This window comes from Ornithodoros turicata, chromosome 6, assembly GCF_037126465.1.
Source record: "Ornithodoros turicata isolate Travis chromosome 6, ASM3712646v1, whole genome shotgun sequence".
Lineage (NCBI taxonomy): Eukaryota > Metazoa > Arthropoda > Arachnida > Ixodida > Argasidae > Ornithodoros > Ornithodoros turicata.
Genome location: NC_088206.1, coordinates 37323020 through 37345263, shown reverse-complemented (window position 1 = coordinate 37345263; position 22244 = coordinate 37323020). Strand labels below are relative to the sequence as shown.

General features: G+C 45.9%; 1 protein-coding gene across 2 annotated transcripts in view; it reads right to left on the bottom strand.

Moving 5' to 3' along the window:
• Positions 1 to 3472: 3472 nt before the first annotated feature.
• Positions 3473 to 22244, bottom strand: part of LOC135396546 (myotubularin-related protein 14-like) — a 226801-nt gene continuing 208029 nt past the window's right edge. The window contains exon 19 of one of the 2 annotated variants that reach the window (XM_064627585.1): positions 3473 to 4152. In XM_064627585.1, the coding sequence (XP_064483655.1) occupies positions 3924 to 4152 (229 nt within the window). In that variant the 3' untranslated portion in view covers positions 3473 to 3923. Of the gene's footprint in view, positions 4163 to 22244 lie in introns of both variants that reach the window. The other variant, XM_064627586.1, reaches the window with a different exon arrangement.

The following is a 22244-nucleotide window of genomic DNA, read 5'->3' as shown; positions in this document are numbered from 1 at the left end:
GGATTTCGAAGGGTGGAATTCTAAGCGTGGATTTTTTAATCCCAGTCTCATCTAATCCCAGTCCGGCCAGTCTCAAGGTCGAGGCTCACAGTTATGGCGACCGCATGTGCACTTACCGAGCGCCAATGTTGCGCCATCTCTTACGCGAGAGCAGAGGCTTCAGGGTCGTAGCCACGACCTACTAGATTATAATGACCATGTCACAATCAGAAAACACTATGAGGAGCCTGTCCGCACGATCCGCCAGGGGCGCTACTGATCGGCACAACACGATTGGACGATGGGAATTTGAATTCTGAACGCGCAGAAGCGTGTGTACGACTACCGTAGCAGACGACAGCGATAGCCCTATGAAAACGCGTAGAATGATGATGATAATCAACCTCAGAATGAAACATCTGTGGAACGTCCACCGCTTGTACAGAAATACTAAGGTAACCTGAAGGACAAAGTATATTGTAGAAGTTGAGGAAGCAATAACTGGGACAATCAGAAGCGCCACCGCTACCTTCCAAAAATGCGGCGCATAGAAGGGGTGCGCCTGACATGGTCGTTATAATCTAGTAGGTCGTGGTCGTAGCTCTACCGGAAGAAGCAGACGACAGCGGCTCACATATCCCGAACCGAGCGCTACCGATGCGCCATCTATTAGGCAAGAGCAGAGGCTGCAGCGCTTCGCCTCCCGAGTCCTCCTATTGGCGCACAATTTGGAGGCGGAGCCTCCCTCGCTCTTGGTCAGCAAAGTCAAGGATAGTCCCTCAACCAGCCTTGACTACAAGCCTGGATAGGGGCGGACACTGACAAAATATGTAGCCGACGGAAGCAGAGGAGCAACCGAGCAAGTGTTGCAACAGTTTTTGGAACTGTGGCTGCTTTCACGGGCTGGAAATACACGACGTTTCCTCGGCTGATTCAATATAGCTGCCTCCGAGCGCATACATTGAAAGAGGGAAGAGCCCCGTTCAAGTGCTTTGCTCTCCTCCGATCCTCCTCCCCAGCTTTCCTTCTAGCCTCTCTCCGTAAGATTTCTATGAGTCGGAACGACTCGTTCCGCACACCCCACAGTTAGGCACATCGCAAAATAGCGCACACTGCATGGACAAGGGGTGTTCAAGTCAAACCGGGACTTTTCATTTTTTGCAAAAGTACAATGAACTTACAGGCGAGAAATTTGTTTTATTTTTCAACGTAATCACCAGCTGCACTAATGCACTTGTCCGAGCGTTTCACGAGGGCTTGGATCAGTGATTTATCCAGACCGCCCCCCCCCCGTACACCCCCCTAACAACCCCCCAAAATCTGGAGGAGACCCCCATAATATTTTGTGAGATTGCACAATATTTCGTCAAAAGCATGTAAATACACCCCTTTGCGGAGCCCCCCCCCCCCCCAAGGACGAAATTCTGGGTAAACCACAGGCTTGGATGCCAGCAGCGTAGAAATTCTAACCGGCGCGTAGCAGTCATGATCGGACCGCATTCTTGACCTCGTCGTCGCAGCTGAAGTGGCGGCCCCCAAGGAATGCCTTCAGTGGCAGAAGAGATGGAAATCGCTGGGGGCGAGGTCTGGACTGTAAGGGGGATGTGGCAGCAACTCCCAGCCAATTTCCTATAAGGCGCGTGTCGTCAGATGCGCAGTATGCGGGCGTGCATTGTCCTGTAGGAGGAGCACTCCTTCGGTGATGAGGCCCGGGTGCTTTTGCTTCAGCGCCTTATGCACATCCCTGAGAACCTGGCAGTAATATGCGCTATTGTAATATGCGCAGAAAATCACCATAAAGAACGCCAGCCTTGTCCCAGAAAACCGTGGCCATGACCTTACCCGCAGACGGGGTGCTTCGGACCTTCTTGGGAGATGGCGAGCCCGGATGCTTCCACTGTTTTGATGCGCGTTTAGACTCAGGAGTGAAATGGTGCACCCACGTTTCATCGCACGTGATGATCCGATCAAGGAACGGCTGTCTTTCAGTGTCCAAACGGTACCTTAGCTCCTGGGAGATTTCTAGTCTTCTCCGCCGGTTAAACACAGAGACACGGGCACTAACTTTCCGAAACTGGAGGTGTTCATGAATGATAGTGTTCAAGGTTACCACAGAAAGGTCCGTCTTTCGAGCCAGTTCGAGACATGTTATCCGTCGGTCCTTGAGGATCAGGCGCTCCAGAAGTTGGATGTTCTCAGGAACTCAAGACACTGGGCTCTGAGACGCCCCGGCAGGGATCGTCCTGCACTGCTGTACGGCCGTCTCGGAACCATATGCACCACTCAAACGCTTTGCTGCGGTGGCCATACTGTGCCTGAAGTCTTATGTGAATTTCAGATGACTTTACGCCTTCATTCACGAGAAACTTCATGACAATTCGTTGTTCGATGTGCGCGCTCACCTCGTTGTCGGCCATCTTGTCCAGCACGTGTCTTCTGTTTTGCACAAACTTTGGACCACCACGTGGTGAATGGGGAGGCCTAGGTCTGTCGCGTGTGAAAATGACGAAAAAGAAGTAGCGCGAGCCATTTGTACACTCATGAGACAGAAAGTCCCGGTTTGACTTGAACACCCCTCGTACTTGTTCTTGCGTTGCAGTATGAGTGCATTCGAACTAATGAGCATTGGGTGCACCTGCAGTAGCATATGAGAACCAAAACGCCCTTTAGAGCCCGTTTTTGGTGGGGAATTATGGCCAGCCTGAAGGCCTACAAGTAGCCTGCACGGCCGGATATTTGTTGCTGGACAACTGTACCTGTGTTTGTGTGCCACAAATAGTACAAATGGAACAAACAGTATTGGTGAATTTCGCTGGTTGTTTATGTGCAGCGCAGCGTAGTGTGCTGGTGGAGGTGTGGTGTAAAAAAACGGTGCTAGTGTGACTGATACAGGATCGGCCAGCTGAACATGTAGAGTGTGAGTGTAGCCCGAAAATAGGAAATCTAAACCAATTCGAAGCTGATGATGATGGCGGCTGCCCCTTCCCCACCCACATCGTCCATGGTTGCCCACATGAATCTACCAAACTTAGGAAAGATCTACATGAACTCCACTCATTATCAAGCGCCTCCAAGGATCGGTTTGGAAAGCCAGTGAAAGGAGGGTATGGATGGCGAGAGAGAAATGAGTGTGTGTTCCACCACCAATATTTTGCACTGAATAAGTTGCACTGAAAAGACCATTGCAACATGCACACTCAAGCTAGTATAAGCTTTTCTGCATGCTGCTGGATGAGCACTTTCACCCTCTCCTATTCCTCCTGTCTGTTTTGGTCTAACTCCGCTGATACTTTCCACAGTGAAAGGTCACAACCGCTGCAAGCACACAATTTCAAAAACTTGACAAAGAAAAGTGACATGTCATTCATAACCGTTTTGTGAGTAATCTGTAGACTCTACTGATTCAGGAAGATGTTTCCCTACCCATGGATTCTGAATGCATGGACTATACTGTACAGCATCCTGAAAAAAAAAAAAAGAAAAGAAAAGAAAAGAAAAAAGAACCTGACATTTATTACATGACATCCTGCTGTGAGAAATACAGGCAGTCACAAATGCTGCTCCTCATCACAGTGAGTTCAGCACTTGATGCAATTTACCTTGTGACTAGTATCTCTTTGCTACGTACACCATCATTATTACAAAATATTTCAAATATTTTTTTTACTAATTACCAAACATTACAATGCATAGTCTGAAGAGTTGTGAGGGCAATGAAAGACACCTGTACCTGTGACACAAAGAAAGGGGATTGTTACAGATCGAAAAGTATATGGTATGGTCTGTAGATTGTAGACATAAAACGACTGCATACCAAATTGCAGTTCAGTGCTGGTCATCGCATCATATGCAAACAGCTTGGCACAGTTTACTGTTCTAAGAGGATCTCTTCCTAACACCACTGCAGTCTTTCAAGTGCTACAAGCAGCCACAACAAACACTTGTCAAATGGGAGCACGTGCAGCAGAAGATGAACGAATGCCCACTTTTTCCAATAGGGCCACAAGCCCTTCTGAGTTGGGTGTTGACAAACGAGAAGCCAGAATGCTTGAGTAGACATTATACACCAATGCCCTCACTTCTTGTAAACGCTCACGCCGTCGTTGCAGAATCTTGCTACATGGCCATAACTTGTCAGATGCATCAAGACAGCCTTCCTGGTGCTTGCTGCTCCTGTGTATGCATAGAAAGGAAGAAAGGACATATTAATTGTGGCAACAGGCACAAAGAACACTGTACGTACAGCACTAGTTTCATAGGCTGTTGCCTCCTACATGCACCACAGGCAAAGCAACATTCAATAGGAATCATGACTGTGAGACAGTGCTGTAAATACATGTGTAGCAAGTAAAGCCATTCAAGCAAAATCCAACGGCATAATGCTCCACATTTAAATATAAGCTGCACAAAGTTACCAGAAAACTCCACTAAGCAATCACATTCTTTCGATAACATCCAAATGTCTGCTTGTTGACATTTATGTGAGGTTTCAAGGCAGCTGTTGCAGATCAGGTTACAAACTACTAAACTCTGGTAGGTCACGAAAGAAATAAACCCATACTGAACAATCATTCAGACAAAATTTTAGACAGAACTTGAGATCATGTGAGCAGGATTTCGAGAAGGTTGGAGTGTCCACTGGAGACCTCCAGTATCAATTGTGCAGTATGAGAAGACAGATTGTGATCCAAATGTGTACATATGAGGGTGATATTAACAGTATTTTCAAATCAAAATCAAATCAAAATATTTTTATTTGGAGCTCTAGATACACATGATAGGTGTGGGACAGCGAGGACAAGGCCTGTGCTGCTGTCCCGAACATGATAGAACACAGCAAGAAACGCACGTCTTGTGGGCCTACCGAGTTATAACCAGTTTGTAGACATAAAAAAAAAGGTCTGATATCTGCATCAATTACACAGTATTACGTATTCATATGTCACAAAAATAACTTTGAGATACCACAAAGGGGGGAGACATTAATATAAAAAAAAGATAGAACAAGGCTGACCGTATCACATCTCCGACAAAAGGAAGGCCTTCAAGTGTTTTTTAAAAGCTGGAAAATTATTCATTTGTCTATATTATAATGGGAGTGCATTCCAGAGCTTTGGACCATTGTACCCCAATTTTTGTAGTCCAACGTTAGTCCTTTGTTGTGCTGAGATACATATCATCTCTTCTTAAACTGTAAGAGCAGGTGAAATACTCCAACTGAACCACGCAGGAGGTATGCTTTGAATAAACTGTACGGTGCATGAATAGTAGCAGCTTATATTTGAGTAACGTAAAAATGTCCATGACAGACAATACGGAGAACGCAAAGGAAATCGGCTGTCCCGGTTCTATTCTCAGTATCAGTCTCAAGCCGCGTTTCTGCAATACCAAAAGAGATTGGAGAACACTCCGATAAGTTAAGCCATAAATTTCCAACGCATAATGCAGATGTGAATGAACTAGTGCATAATAAATTTTAAGAAGAATATTAATAGGAAATAGTGACGCCACTTTCGAGAGTGCCTGAAGGCCTGCCAACATTTTTCGTCTCACGGCATTAACATGGTGTTGCCATGAGGTGTTCATTTAGTGTCACCCCTAGAAACTTCACTGAGTGGACGTGAGAAAGTACATGGGAATCAAAGTGGACTTGTAGGTTTTCTAAATCTACTAACCTCTGAGCTGGGTGGTAGACCACATAATTTGATTTAGTGAAATTAGGTACTAACCAGTTCAGGGACAACCATAGTGATAGTTTGGATAGAATCCTATTCGCTTCTCGATATAAAGTTTCTAGTGTATCTGCGTCAACGAACAGATTGGTGTCATCTGCATAAAGGGTGCAGTCTGTTGATAGAAACTCAGAGAGATCTTTTACGTATATCAAGAACAGAAGTGGGCCCAAGATCGACCCCTGAGGAACACCCATTGTGCACTCGGAAAAACTTGACTGGACTTTTCCAATCGTGACATATTGCTTTCTACCTTTCAAATAGCTGCTGATTAGTTGAAGTGGTAAACCTCTTATTCCATATCTTTCAAGTTTCTGTAACAAGACATCATGATTAATTAGGTCAAACGCTCGTGTTAAGTCCACAAAGATACCCATCGTTAACCTTTTTGAATCAATGCTTTCTCTAATCTTCTCAATGACATTGCCTAGGGCTAATTCTGTGGATCTACCCTTCCTAAATCCAAATTGTGAGTCAGACAAAATGTTATTATTTTCAAGATATGATGTCAGTCTGCGCGAGATTAGCGTTTCAACTATCTTGCTCAATACTGAAAGCAGTGCCACGGGCCTATAGTTCAGAACAGAACGTCTGTCACCCTTCTTGTGTATTGGTATTATTTTAGCTATTTTCAGTTCTCTTGGAAAGATGCCTTGTTGGAAGATACTGTTTATAATATCAGAGGGAACCCTAGAAAGATAGACCAGTTATTGTATTTGATCACATTACACCAAAACATGTTTTTGTCCTCGAGGACACTATGAATATACGGCAATTGTGTCTGCATGACGCTGAACATAGTGAAGATTGCCTAAACTAAGACACTGGATACTACTTCTTAAAGAGAGTGTCCATGCTTGCACCAGTTAAATGTACTTCTACATCGCATATCACCATACTCAGGTGTTCAAGGAGAAGGGTGAAAAAAATTGACTGAAAAATTGTCCAAAGAACATGTATTTTGTGGCATTTATCTCAAGGAAACTTTTGTGAAATTGCATACTTATTTTTGTGACGATGTTGGGATCTATCTGATCCCACGCTTGCACAATCCATTCGCAAACTGTTTGCAGCAGCAGCCGCCCCACTTTGCCGCTTTTCGTAAGTTTGGTGCCAGCACTGGCTATCCATTCCACGTACAGCCGTCGGACATTATCTTTGAATGACTTGTTTACGGAAATGTTCAACGGCTGTAATCAGGGGCGGAACCAGACCCTCGGTTCGAGGGGGGGGGGGGCATTTTTTTGTCGGAGCGCATAGTGGGGGAGGGGGGGAGAGAAATTAGGTGTACTGACTGACTTTTTTTTTGGGGGGGGGGGGCAGATTTCCCAACCACCCTGCCCCCTGGATCTGCCACTGGCGGTAATACAGGCTTAATCCGACCGGTATAATCATGTAGCACTGTTGATAGTTGGGGTAGTTGGTAACGTGACATTGTAGATACTATGTCGTTGTAGATATTATGCAGTCATCGTGTTGTGTCTTCCTCTATGTGGGCTCCTGTCTTTTTGCTGCATAATATCTACAATGCTACAATGTCGGTATAATCATGACATATGTCCAGCACTCAGAAAACGTCTTCCACTCCCACTTCCACTACTAGATGCCACAGTAACTACCCAACACTGTGAGTGCAGGCACTTACAAGAGAGCTTCAGGTTGTGAAAAAAAGGAGCAGGTCAACCAGTTTATTAACCAAACTTGATGGCTTTTTTCCCTTTGTCCCTCTTGATTTGGTTTTGTTTTGGCTGTGAGAAAGGGTTAGGAATGGGGAGACAATTAAGCAACACGATGCCTATATTTCCTGTACAGATGTGATGCATGTTAGGGGAAACCATCTAGTTTCTAACCGTTTATGAATCGTCTATGGCTACATTTCGTGCCGAACAATGCATCGAAACAACAGAACGAGTTCACTGAGCACGCAACATATATTGCAGCCGAAAACCGAGGATTTCCTGTTGCTGGCGTGGCTCCGTCTCCGCAGACATCCACTCCTCGAAGAACAAAGAAGAAGGAGGCAGGCAAGCCGGAGCAGATTCAAAGAGGGAAACATCCTCTGCTCTCACCTAAATTCTTGCACTAATTTTTCCCTAATCTTTCTGACACAAAACCCTTGCTGAAATGTAGACATGGCTTATCGCAAACCCTTCAGGAACTGTTCTCACTGCCGCCACAAAAGGCTGACATATTATTCTATTTCACCACATTACCGCCAGAACCAGGGTAGAGTACTGCCCCAGGCGATGAGATTGCAGAATCATTATCATTAAAATAAACTAATAAATGTGTTGTTGTTGTTAGACTATTCTTGTTTTATATGTGCAAACATGAAGAGCACATATGTAAATTGCATGCCATTTCGTCCTGGCTATTATCGTGTAATCTACTTTAAAGAGTGCTTCTGGAAGTGTGTGTGTGTGTGTGTGTGTGTGTGTGTGCATGTGGGGGGGGAGTGCCTCAGGAGCAAGTTGCATTCGAAACACTCTGATTGTGATAGTGACTTATCTATCCTGCTCTCATTTTCTGTCTTCATTTTTTTTTATCATTGCACGGATACCTAGTGCATATCCGTTTTGGTTGCTTCAACTGATGCATCTTTTCCCCCTATTACTGGTCACGTTGACGTATCTTCTTTCCTATTTTGTGCCTTTGTTGGCATCAATCTTTGACAAAGCGCAGTGTACGCAATGCGTACACGTATGCGTTACATACACGCAAAATTACGTAGGAATGACACATTCCTGTTGTCATACAGTGCATTGTAGAACTGCAGCAATATTTCAGCAGGCTGAAGTTCTGGTTAAAAGGTATACAAGCAAAAACAGGCATCTTGGGTGGGGTGGCACGAGGTCATAAATTTTCCCGTTCATTTTTTTGGGATTAATTTGCTGGTTTTATTCGTCTTACTTGGGAGCAAGCACGTATGTTGAAGTAATGGCAATTCTGCCAGCGGCCCTTGTGCGTGCGGCACATGTGATATTGAAGAGCGTTGTGTCCCCTAAAGACGGCCTGTTGTGCTCCATTGTTTGCAAGGAGAAAGCCTATGTTCTTTAGGGTCGTTTGTTTAGCTTCTTTCGAATCTTCGATATGGAAACAGTTAGGGAATCAATGGTGACCGAACCTAGAAGGACAGCGGTTTTTTTCTTTTCAAGTGAGCCAATGCCATAAACACAGACTCAAACAAGACACGTTCCCGCGCCGTTTCCTCCTTTTCGAGGCACAGCAGACAATATGTTTGTCATTAGTGTATTTGTGAATTAGTTCCGAGTCCGACATAGTGGAGAGGGAAACGCAGAGGTTTGCTTGGTCCTCTTGCTTGTGCTTGTTTTCGTATTGTTAACTGTTCGTGAAAGAAGACTTCTTTGAAACTACAAGGCATGCAAGATTGTGACCGGTTCTCTGTGAGGCGTCGAACAAGCGTCTAAAACAGCAAAACAATGGTCATGAAACGTGTTATGTGTGTGGCCACCTCTGGGCATCAGAGTGCAGACATCGTGAGTGAGATATCATCTTATCGCACAGACTTTGCAACCCCCCATGCAGATCTGGCCAAGCCCTAAGATCTGGCCCTACTACACCTCTCAGCTAAGAGATTACTTACATCTTTTGTTAGAGATGATTCTGTGTCATTCCGTGATTCATAAAAATTTGGAACTATATTTGTAGTTTCATCTGCGGCTTCATCGAAAGATTTCCATCTAGTAATATTCGCCATAGCGTGTGAGTAAGATTGCTTTAGTTTTTCTTGTTGAGCTTCAGACCTGCTTCTCGAGCCGGTTCACAAGCTATTAACTCATCTCAGCTCATTAACTCAAACTCGCTTATCTCGAAATATCGGTTATCTCGAATTTTTTTTGCGTCCTGATCCTTGTCCCAATGCTTCCTATGTATTTGGGCACTTTTAAGTCTAAGCTTTTTTTGCCCGAGTACGAATATCTCGAAAGTCCATCACCGGTAGGTCAGCGTACCTACGGCTGATAACGTGCATTCTTCGGTCCCCCAGGCTAGGTCAATGTCAAAGCCTTTCGGTCCTAGTGACTCACGCACCGCTAGCTGTGGTAGGCAGACTGCACTCCCCTTTCCACCCAACGTCACTCCTCCTCCGCCTCCTCTGCATTCGTCCGAGCGTCTCAGTTTCGTTTCGTTCTTCGTGGTGTTGTGGCTGAACTGTGGAAGGTGGCACTTATCAAAGGCCTAGCAGCAAGTTCATCAAGCCAGTATCATGAACTGTTTCGTTCATACGGGTTTCTGGTCTTCCACTGCCGTACCGGAGCCAGCAAACTAGTTCAGTGGCTGTGATGAATTGTGCAACGACGTGATGTGCCTCGCATGTTGTGGGGAGAGTGACTTAGAGGACTTGAACATTGAGGACTATGGGCTTTACGACGGCGATGTTCCAGTAGCGGTGAACTGAGTGATACTGAAATCGTCGAGAGTGCCCACAGTAGTTTTCGTGCCGGGAGGAGCGTCTCATGCGTTGCATTGAAGTGCTTGAAGATGCTTTCTTGTTCCCAGACGCGAATGCCAAGCAGATTGCTATAACAGAGTTATTCCGTCTTAGATGATGTTAAAAAATAAATGGCTTCGGAACTGTTTACGAGCCCTATTACCGCAGGAATGCTTTTTTTTTTTTTACGTTTCATAACCTAGTGCATTGTGGTAACATCGTGGCAACGTAATTTTTGCTGTTCGCTAAACTCGAAACCTCGCTCATTTCGAAATTTTTCCGGTTTTTATGACTTCGAGTTATCGGGGGTTTACTGTACACTGGTTCACCATCTCAACTGTGGTTATTTCTTTAAGGGTCGCAGACGAAACTCCAAATATTGGGAGGGGAGGCGAGAGTCGGTACTCTCGTATGTCGCTGCAAGCGACACTTTCAAGGAACCCATTTTTGATAATTCAGTTTACATGCATACAGACGGCAGCACAACCATTTTCAGGACTTATTTCAAAACTCCAATTTAAAAATATCTAGGAACAGCCATGCTGTTTTCTGAAGTGTTTTGTCTGAAATGCAAAATCTGAAGCCATGCTGTTTTTTGTTTTTTTTTCACATATATATATTTTTTTTAGCATGAGAAATCAGTCATGCTCTTCCAGGTATTTCTTCTTCTGTTTGGAAAGCGCCATCAGAGTAAGCGAAACTACTGTGAGAGCTGGACTAATGATAGCGCATCTTTTCGAGAATCACGGACACAATGGTAATCCACCGCATCCTCCGGCCATGGATGGTCATGTGGTTCGCTGCTGACCTCATTTCCCATTCGTGGGGATTCCCCAGCGCAGGGATTTTCCCAGAGCTTTAATTTGGAGAAGAGGGGTGCTGGCAGAACGTAGCGGGGGTGTTCCACGTTTGTCGTCGTTCAGTCAGCACTGTACTGCATATGGACAGTTGAAGATGGCAATAGACACCCTTCTGAAGGCAGGTGCATAAAAATGGGCATCCTAGATCTCTGTGTAACGCACCTGGTATTGTTATGACAAAAAAACAACAACAAAAAAACACTGCAGCTCTCGGTAACCACATAACCCAGGTGGGGTTATGACACGTGCTGAGAGTAATATACCAGCCAATGACTGCAACCTCATCCTGCATTCTCAACGCTTGCCGGAGTTTCATCTTGCACAGTTCTATTTCTGTAACACACCAGTCTCTTTGTTCGTCCTTTCTCTCCCTCATTTTCTTTTTGTTTTGCGACACCATGTCAATACGATTTGATTCCGCAAAATACAGTCCCCCGTAAACGTCAATCTTTTATTAATGGGCTTGATTGTGCAATTTGTTGTATTTTGAATATGAGGCTACCGACACATTGACTAGTTCGCTCTGTGAAACTCAAAATAAATATGTCCTAGATGAACTTCAGATACAGGTGAAGAAACAAGATTAAAAGCTTCAAAACGCAAAAGAAGGCGACGTGTGCATAATCGTTGAACCAATCACAAGAAAAGACAGAAAGAGCAAGCACATTTCGGAGAGTTAAAGGGACATCGGGCATTCGCCAAGAAATTTCGGGGGCGGGGGGGGGGGGATCCCTGCCCCCGCCATCCGTGAGACACGTGTGCTGGGCTTTCCGATTCTGCAGAAATATGTTTGGGCAGCTTTTAAAGGAATATGGTGCAAAAAAAAAAAAAATCCCGAAGCCCCAATTTTCCGGGAGACTGGAGGGCTCGTTTGTACAACCAAGCGACTGAACAAAATTTGGGAGTCTCCCGGATAATCCGGGATACTTGGCACGTATGTACTTTGCTCAACTTAACGTTGTTACATGTCTTCACATGAGAAACGTCAACAAGATGCACAGATTTGGTTTTCATTTCCGCATCGAAGTAGGAGGAAAGGGCGTCTGAGTTCTATTACGTTCAGTGATTCATTTACAATTATGCTTACTTTTGCTCCTAATACCTTTCTTTTCAGCACCATGACGTGCTTCTCAAACACCTCCTTGAAATGCTTGTCACAAAGTTTCTTGGCGCTGAGCGTTGTTTTGGCCACGGGGCGGTACATCTGGAAACTCGAGCACCGAGTCTTCAGCAGTTTTCTTGCTGCGACCCATCATTATACCACAGGACAAGCTCACTAGCAAACGTATTCAGCGGCACACATGAACGGGCGCGACAGACGTGGAACAGCAGGAGGCCACGTGCACCTCCACGTTGCGACAGAGACAGAGCGAGCTACGTTACAGGAAAACAGCACAGGACGGTCTTAAACTAACAATTGAGCATGGACAAGAAGCACACAAAAACCAAGAACAGGTCAGACGGGAAAGGAGGGGACGTAATTGTCAACAGAGGTCAAGGAAGACCAGCTCCTTCCCAGGTGAAAAGACAAAGTGGAGTCCCAAGTGGGATATAGTGGAACCACTTGAGCAGCAAAGTGGTTTGAAATAGAACCATTATGTTGCCAAAGTGTGTCCACTTGGAAGTCAGAGTGGGCTTCGTCAGAGCCGTTGTGGTTTAAACTGGAACCACTTGGAAGTCATACACACTGAACTGGAACCCGTTTGAAAGTCAGAGTGGGTTAGACAGGGTCCACTGAGCTGAGTTCCAAAATGAGGTAAGTCATTTTTTGCCAAAATTGAGATAGGTGGCTAACAAGTGGTGCCAGAGGCCCTGCTAAAATTTCAGAAGGTTGCAGTGCCAGAAAGTGGTCTATATTGACCACACACTTGAGCAGAGCTTCACACGTTTTTCAATGCTTCCAAGGAGTCACCTGTTACATACCTAAGTGTGCTCCAAGCCCTAAGTATGCGATCCAATAATTGGTTTAGAAGCAGCAAAAAAAGCGCATTTTTCTGACTTAGCTCATTTTAGAAACCAGCTCACTTGGGGTGTGACATGAGGAACACTACGCAGGAAGAGGAAGGCAATCCAATCAGTGTTTTTGAATCATTTGAATGCTGCAAACGCTGCGTGTTGTGAACGAAAATGCACTTACTGAAACTCAATGGACCTACTGAACCTGACCACAAAGAACTACGAGGTAAGGCAGCTACTTTTGTTGTCTACTGTTGTTGTCGGTAAACGTTTGAGTATCATCGGGTCTGGTTGTCTCCTCCCATTATTTGGTGCCGAAACCCAGATCTACCGTAGGTTCCCCTCTCGTTGTCCGGGAACATTTCCCCTTTCGTCACCTGGGAACCACCCCTCTCGTCGTTTTCGGAGGAACAACTGACATGCCTTCAAACGTCTGCCTGTCTTTCGCCTTCGCTCCGACATGGATTGGCAACAAGAGTGCTGTGGAATCATTCACGATGCGGTCACCCGGCGTATCGCCAAGTTCGACATCCTTCTACCTGCTGTAGATGCCGGAGTCCGTCAGATTGAAGATACCATCACTCTTCTTGAACTGAAGTCCCAGCAGCTGAAGGAGCTCGACAATGTCATCCAAAATGACATTGACGACGAGGCCTTCGAAGATGAGTTTATCACAGCCTCTCGATACCAAGACGACATCATCCTTGCTATTTTTAGAGTTCGCCGCCTCCCTGCGCACAGCCCACTGGCATCTACCACCTCTTTCATTGCCCCCGGTGAGACCACTGGGTCCAGCCAGCTGCACGCAATTCGAAGCTTCACGAAGCTCCACATACCAGCACCTGGTGGAACACTCAAAGACAGTCGGGATTGCTCTAATGCTGATTCTGATGTAGGAGGAAAGCCTGACGAAAGAGATTCTGCAAGGAATACTAAAGAACATTGCACCACTGATCCGGCACCATAAATGGGACCCAATGGTAAGCCTGCGGATCACACCCCCCCCTCCTGCGGAGAACCCATATGTTTCTCCTGCCCTGCCAATGGGTGAGGACTCGCTCATCTCTAAGAGCTTCTCGCCTAGCATAAGCATTGACACGTACGACACTGTTCCCGTTGAAGCCAGGGATCCAGAACTCTGTGTGCCGTTCGCTCCTTTTGGTGAGATAGGGCTGTGCCACCTGCTCAAGAGCGGTGGCCTGCGACGTGAAGGGCACGCCATGCTAACTGCCTTTCTAAATCTGGAAGGGCCATTTGATTCAATGTGGTGGTTGACTAACATCTCTTTGCCAAGGTAAGTTTTTACTGTTCAATATTGCAGGTCTGTGCACACAAGTAGTAGTATATATTACTGCTAAACTCCAATATATAAGCAAAAGTGAGCACACAACACAGGTAATATGAGGCGATATAGATGTATGAAGCAGAACGTTTCATGGAGATTCATTCCCAAAGGACAGAAGAGATCATATTGGAATCAGAGGAACTCTGCTTTCAACAGAGAGGAGAGACATGGGCAAAGCCGCGCAGAACGAGCTGCCCACAAAAAAGGTCGAAGTCATTGCTGTATGTAGTTGTTATTATCGTTTCTGTAGATTTTCTCGTTCATGTAGAGCAACAGGCATATTCTATTTATGTGCATGTGGCTAATTTCATTGGTGTTTTGATCGCAACCCTTTTAATATCTATTTCTGCTTTTGTACTTCAATGCTGCCTTATGTGCCTTACATTGCTGCAAAACACTAGCTGCGAGTGTAAAAATATGAAATGAAAGTACTAGGCCTTTCTGGGGCGCGAACAAAGAGAATGGAAACAAACTGCACAGAAGCAACTACCGTATTTATAATGTATCTAACCAGTGCGGAAGGAGAACAGCCACTCGCGACTGTCTGTGTCAAAACACCTGCAAGTGATACGTCGAGAGGATGGTTATTTGATGTCTCACAAGATCCTGGCTTGCTAGCGAAGACTATATACGTGTATTTCTCTGACTCCAGCCACTTGTTATATCATGTTTTTGACTTAGTGTCGTATTCCTTTTGTCCTCTTGGCACATCACTGCGCACACAGCTTCGTCACTGAAATCTACATCGTGCGTCCGTTTTATCCATACAAATAAGCACGTGCGGTGACAACTTATTGTCTGAACTTGTACTGCGTTTTTTTCAGTATGTTCAGATACAATAACGCTAAAGAGATCCCCAAAGAAGAAATTATATGAGTTTTTACATCGGCTACAGCGTGGGCTTGCTGCACGACAGTTGTGAAATGCTCGGTGCGCAAGCACTAAACTGTTTGGACAACATAGAACTTCCGTTCTTACTGTAAGACTCGTCAACCAGATTACCGGGAGCAATATTGGCTCTGGGCACTAGCGATGAAACACCTCAATCATTATCTCGAAATAAGTTGTCGTTTGGTCGGTGCATTTCACGTGATACAGTATCCAGCGGCGTTTTGCCGTTACGAAAGTGGCCACTGTAAATCATTGATCATTTTGCAGGTCATCATTCAGTTTCATCGAAACTAGAACAAAATAAATAGAATATATTCGCTCATGTTGTGCACACCTCATGCAAGGTCCGAACGCTATTTGCTGCGAGTCTAATGCCCTCGGTGGTAGTGGAAGCATAGAAATCACGAGAAATGAAACATCTGGTCTCTAGTGAAGAGTTCTTTTAGGTGCTTTAGGTCTTAGGTCTTTTAGGTGCACAGTTTGCAATGCAACAGTTCCAGTGTGTCAAAAAAAGACACTCGCACTTCACATATGTAAACAAAGCGGGCTCCCCGGCGGCTATCACGCAAGGTACTTTCTCCGGACGCCGCATTGCGGCACCACCAGTTTGTCGCACAGTCCCTATACTTCGTCTTTGATGCGACCCCAGAGGTAAAAGTCCATCGGCGTTAAGTCAGGAGACCTGCCGGGCCATGACACTGGGCCAAATCGTCCAGCCCACTTCTCCTGAAACATGTGACGGAGCAGCTGTACTGCACGCCGCGCGCTGTGAGGTGGAGCCCCATCGTGCTGAAACCAACGGGTCCGTTCAGCAAGAGGCTGGTCATCAACAAAGCTGAACACAGCATCTAAAATTTCACTACAGTAGCAGTTGGCATTTAGGGATCCCGTGAAAAAGATTGGCCCAATAATGGCTCCGTTATAAATCCCAGCCCATACATTGAATCCCCACCCGTACTGATGCTTGCAGTCCCGTAGCCAGTGTGGGTTTGTTTGGCTCCAATAATGCACGTTGTTGCGATTCACTTGAGCGCTATGGCAGAAGTGGGCCTCATCAGCCCAAATGACCCTGTTCACAAAGTTTCTGCTTTCCTCGGTCTGACATAGGATCCACTTACAGAAATCCAGCCGTTTCTCGTTGTCGCCCGGCTGGAAACGTTGATGAAGGCTCACGTGGTACGGGTGGAGTTTCTGCTTGTGTAGTATCCTCAGCGCACTTGACTTTGATGTCTGTACTCACTTTGCCAGGGTGCACAGAGTTTACGTGGAGATCATCTCCTACTTCTTTCAGGACCTTGTCTGTTTGTCTCGACTCACTGGCAGTGATTGGGTGTGACCGGCTGTGGGTACCGGAATGGAAACTTCCTGTTGTGGACAGTCTCAAAAATGCACACCTTATGGTATAAGAGCTCACCACCCTAGTTCCTGGAAGCATTTCACTGTATTTGAGGACTGCTCTGTCATAGTCCATACCTCGGCCCCTCGAGCAATGATCATCCTTGTTTTTCTTAGTTGGAATACACGGTGCTTGCCATCGCTGCTGCTTACTTGTTCACTGCATTCACTGAGACCGGAGTGCAAAACACTCCAAAAATGTATTTCCTTCCCTACCTGTCAACACGTCAGGTGACCTCATTTTTGATAAGATATCTCTGATTCCTGCACTCACCGCACGTGTTTGTTCCGTGGGTAAGGCTTGTAACCGTTTCCCCCCTCGTGTGGCGTGTCAATGTAACCTCCTTTCTTCGCAGAGTTGCGCTCAAACTACAGCCGTCAAAAAAGAGGCGGAGCCAAGGGCTCATTTCCTCGGATTTTTGGCGAATTTATTTCGGCAATTGTCATTGCATTACCAGTGGGATTATGTGCTATACTGAGTAAAATGGCCACAGGGAACCCATATACACAAAGAAAACGTTAGATTGCCTTGGGAAATTAAATTGATGGCCTCACGACGACTGGCCTCGTGAGGGCCCTCACGGTGGGCCTCATGAGGGACAATGCCTCATGACTGTCCTCATGAGGAACATTCAGCGTGGTCTGGCCTCACTCACCCTCACCTCATCGTCGTGAGGTGAGGGTGAGACCGCCCAGCTATGCAATGCACTATATATATATTTTGCATATACATATATGCATATTTTGTGCTGGACTGCTGTAAGTTCAGTTCTGAAAACTTGATATCTTGCAAATACATTTTGATAAATTGTCAAAATCAGCGGCATGGCCGAGTGCGTTAAGGCGTCTCGCTCGTAAGTGTCGTGCTGACTAGGAGGTGGTGGGTTCGAATCCTACCACCGGCTGTGCTGTCTGAGGTTTTCCCTGGGTTTTCCGAAGACTATCTAGATGAATGTCGGCACAGTTCCCCCTGAAGTCAGCCCAGGACGCATACTAAACCCCCTGTCCCCCACTCCTTCCTGCTGTCCTCTCTCCATCTGTCCTCATCTGTACGCCACTCATAGCCACAGTTCAAAAACTAAATTTTGACACATAACGTAAAACCCCCGAGACTAGGGAACACGAAGGGGCAGACACGACGCGAAGTCCCAACTCTGTGTCTGTCCTTTCATGTTCCCTAGTCTCGGGGTTTTACATTATGCATCAACTTCACCAGCTCGCTTGCTCCTTAGCCATCTTTTCAATTTTGACATTTTTGACATCACCAAAATAAGTTGTCGTAATTGTTTTTGACTAACGGGGTCATTCCAACTCAAACGTCCGAGGTCGGTGGCTCGACCATCAGGGATTTCAACGAAAATTTTTTGTGGTGTTCCCCTCCCGTGCACAAGACAAATGCAAAATATTTCGGTCACAAAGCTAACCGCTTCTCCGCTAGGTGGCGCGAAACTTCCGCGTAATGAGCGAAACCTTACTCCATTTGCGCGTCTCCTGCGTGCCAACCGTTCAGCAGATCGGGAAAATTTAAAAGAGATGCGCTTGAAAAAGGGTATGTCTATTTGTGAGCGCGTTTCTAGCGCTTTTGAACCTAAAATAACATATAAGAACCTCTGCCAAAGTTGCGCAAAACTTCCAATATTGATGATTTTTTTATGCCCCGTTACGCGTCACACATCGAAACGATTTTTTTCCCGGCTAATCCACATCGTGTAGGCATTACCTCAAAAAAATTTCAAGCCCCTAGCTGCAGCCGTTTTTGAAATAAAAAATCCCAAAGTTCACTTTTTTCGCAAAAATGCCTAAGTAGAGACGGCAAAAATTCAAACTGCCGCACGGCCTAGAACGTCGAGCGTGGTATCAAACTGTAGATCAATGTATCTAGTTTGCAGGAATAGAAGATCTCGAGGGTGTTTTTCTTTGTTAGGGATACACATTTTTTTTAAGTAGGGCAGTGTAGAGGCCACGCCGTAAGTGAGGTTTCCGGGTTCCAGGTGCTCCTTTCGTCCCACAGCTCTTAACTGCTGAGCGTCATATACACTTTAATGACTAGCGCATAAAAAATATTACAAGTGGCAAGACACTTCCCTAAAGACACGAGAAACACGGAGCTTAAGAGTTCAACATACAACGACGACAACAACAACTAAATTATGACTGAGTTCAATATATAACACGCACAATTACCACCGGATCACATGTTTCTATCTTGCGTCTCGGCGGAAAGTTTCACTAGAAGTTTGCATCTCACAGTGAACGTCAAATCAGGTAAGACACTACCATAAAACGCGGAAAATATCGCCTTTGTTTGACGCTGATGTTAACGATGCCCGCAGGTGTGTCTGCGACAACGGTTGAAAATGGTGCTAGTTGCGTGTACCTGGAACTGAAAGAGCTTTCCGGAACCGTTCTCCGAGTATCTCTTCTTCTTCGCAAACCTTTTCTTTTGGCATCCATATTGGATGTATGTATGTCATGGAGATGTTCTTCAGCCCATAGAAATAGGTCTCGTGAACACAGGATCTGATATTCATGCGGTCTTTGCAAGCTAGCCTTCGCGGCGAGTCTCTTTACCGTTCCTCCTATCCCATCGCAAGGACCCTTCCCGTGGAAGGTGGCGAAGAAGTTCCAAGCGGCAGCGACACCGAAGTCTTCTTCATGGTGGCAGAGGTTTGCGAAGTTTTTTCGGTTCTTGTACTGGGAGGCTGCTCCGTCAGTAAAGTAGTGGATCTTCTTTATGTCATTGTGAAGAATCAAAAAGTGACCGAGAAACGTCTTCAGGAACAGATGCACAGCAGCTGTGTTGTGAGCCACAGAATCTGAGATGATGGCATACGATTTATGTTGGAGGGTGGGGTTGTCAGTAGTGCGGAAGTACACCACGATCGGATGAATCGTAGCTTGTGTGTTCTCCCAGTGGAAGGATTGGGGGGCGTCCTGAACGATGAAGCTGTAGTTCTCAGCAAAGTCTAGTAAGACTACAGCTTCATTTGCAGGCAAGTCATCCTTTAGGGCTGATAAATATTTGTACTGCTCTTTACTGATGAAATGGTGCACTTTCAAGCTCTAGAGTTTGGACAATAGAAGCTCTGTGAAATCCTCTGCTGGAAGAACCGTCGTCTGAAGACTAATTTGGGCTCCGGGTACCCACTGTTGAAATGACACAGTGTCCCAGAAGTCAGAACGAAGTATCTTCCAACTCCTCTCGAACCTTTGAGACACCTACAAAACTTTTGCACGTCCCTGTCATGCACACTTCGCTAGTGATGCTGCATACCATCATTTCTAAGAAGTGCTTATACTCCTGCCTCACTCCCACTGCAGCAAACATGAGTTTCAAGTTCTGGTGGTACAAGAACACGCAGACAGAGTGTGTCCCAGGAGCGCCTGCCAGTACACACCACGGCGGACGTAAGGATGCGAACGTGGAAAACCCAAGCTTGACATCCGGGTTGCGTTGCATCCACTCACAGTATGCTTCACGAAGGTTGACTAGAAGCATCTTCTTTTGGTGCCCTTTGAGAACGTCCTTTTTGCCTGGGAGGCAGTATGTTATTGCGGCATCTTCATAGAAGCTTTGTACGTTGACTTTTATGGCTTCTGGTAGTGGTCTCCCTTTTCGAGGAAGAGGCTCTGCGAGCACACCCTTGCTATTTTTCAGCTCCCTAGATCTCCTAACCATTCTCTCCGGTGCTCCGAAGTACTCCATCACTTTGCGTAGAGACCATGATGCAGGTGCCAAAGTAAGTATTGAAGTGCGCTTGGCGACAGACTCTTCCTCTTGGTACTTCTTTTTCAATTGCGACAGCAACGCCTTGTAGTTTTCACCTAGCGCACGCATTTCGTCTGTTGCTTCAATGGGGACTCCGGGGTTCTTTTCTATTATAGACTTAGCACTGGCCTGAATCTTAACCAATTTCTTCTTGGCATAAATTTCTCGTTGTGTCATAGATCTCTTTTTCACGGGAGTTTCGCCGATAGCCTCCAAGGAAACATTAAAGGCACCTAACGATCCTCTCCCTGTATCATAATCACTGTTGCCGTTCGACGCGGACTCGTCATGTGTTGCAGCAGAAGGAGAAGCTACGGGGACACTCTCAGAGACGCTTTCCTTGACATTTATACATGACTTGTAACAAGTCGGGCAGAGCTTGTCGCCAGGTGCCAGGCCAACTGACGTCAACCTTCGGGCTGAGCTGACGGAAATGCTCTTTGTGCCCCGAACTTTTTTTCTGTGATTTGCAAAAGGATCTGTGCAGTTTCTGGATGCTATTGCAAACGGGTACTTACTAGTGTAGAGGTAGTAGTGGTACCCGCATATGTCGTTGATGGTTACAGCGCTGCGCCGAGATCTAGACGATATTATGAACTGCTGTTCCTCCGTGAGACTTGAAAGCTGAATGCTCTTGATGCTGTAGAAAGGCCTACACTTCTGTGGTCCAAATGAGCATCTTTGCGCAATATCGGCATTCTCATCTCCCAGATCTTCTCGGCGGTTACTGACCGATGTACTTTCCATCGTGAAGTGAAAAGCGAACTGCACAGCACCGCGGATTTGGGGATCCGAAGGACCGACCTTGACGTCGCGCTAGCTTCCACGGTGCCATAAAGTCGGTGTCCGGCACGTTCAAGGGCGACGGCTGTCCCATCACTTTTCCTTTATTCGCAAGCACTTATGCTACAGCAGAAGCGTGGAACAGCCAAGTGTTTGGAAAGGGGGAGGAGCGCTCGGAACCCGGAAACCTCACTTACGGCGTGGCCTCCACACTGCTCTACTTCAAAAAAATGTGTATCCCTAACAAAGAAAAACACCCTCGAGATCTTCTATTCCTGCAAACTAGATACTTTGATCTACAGTTTGATACCACACTCGACGTTCTAGGCCGACCGGCAGTTTGAATTTTTGCCGTCTCTACTTAGGCATTTTTGCGAAAAAAGTGAACTTTGGGATTTTTTTATTTCAGAAACGGCTGCAGCTAGGGGCTTGAAATATTTTTGAGGTAATGCCTACACTATGTGGATTAGCCTGAAAAAAAAAATCGTTTCGATGTGTGACGCGTAACGGGGCATAAAAAAATCATCAATATTGGAAGTTTTGCGCAACTTCGGCAGACGTTCTTCTATGTTATTTTAGGTTCAAAAGCACTAGAAACGCGCTCACAAATAGACATACCCTTTTTCAAGCGCATCTCTCTTAAATTTTCCCGATCCGCTGAACGGTTGGCACGCAGGAGACGCGCAAATGGAGTAAGGTTTCGCTCATTACGCGGAAGTTTCGCGCCACCTAGCGGAGAAGTGGTTAGCTTTGTGACCAAAATATTTTGCATTTGCCTTGTGCACGTGAAGGGGAACACCACACAAAAATTTCGTCGGAATCCCTGATGGTCAAGCCACCGACCTCGGACGTTTCAGCTGGAATAACCCAAGGCAGTTGTATAGACCAGAGTTTTCACCATCTCTACTGCGTGGCTATTTTTATAGCGACTGTGGTGCCATCGTGCGGGTGTTTCCTGCGGGGACTGTGGGCGCTTCGGTTCACTCCATTGGTGAGGCTGTGCGTTCAGGATATGGCTTGTTGTTCGGACACCCCGTTTGCTTTAAAGATGGATAAGTGTATATTTTTCCACATATAAATTCCG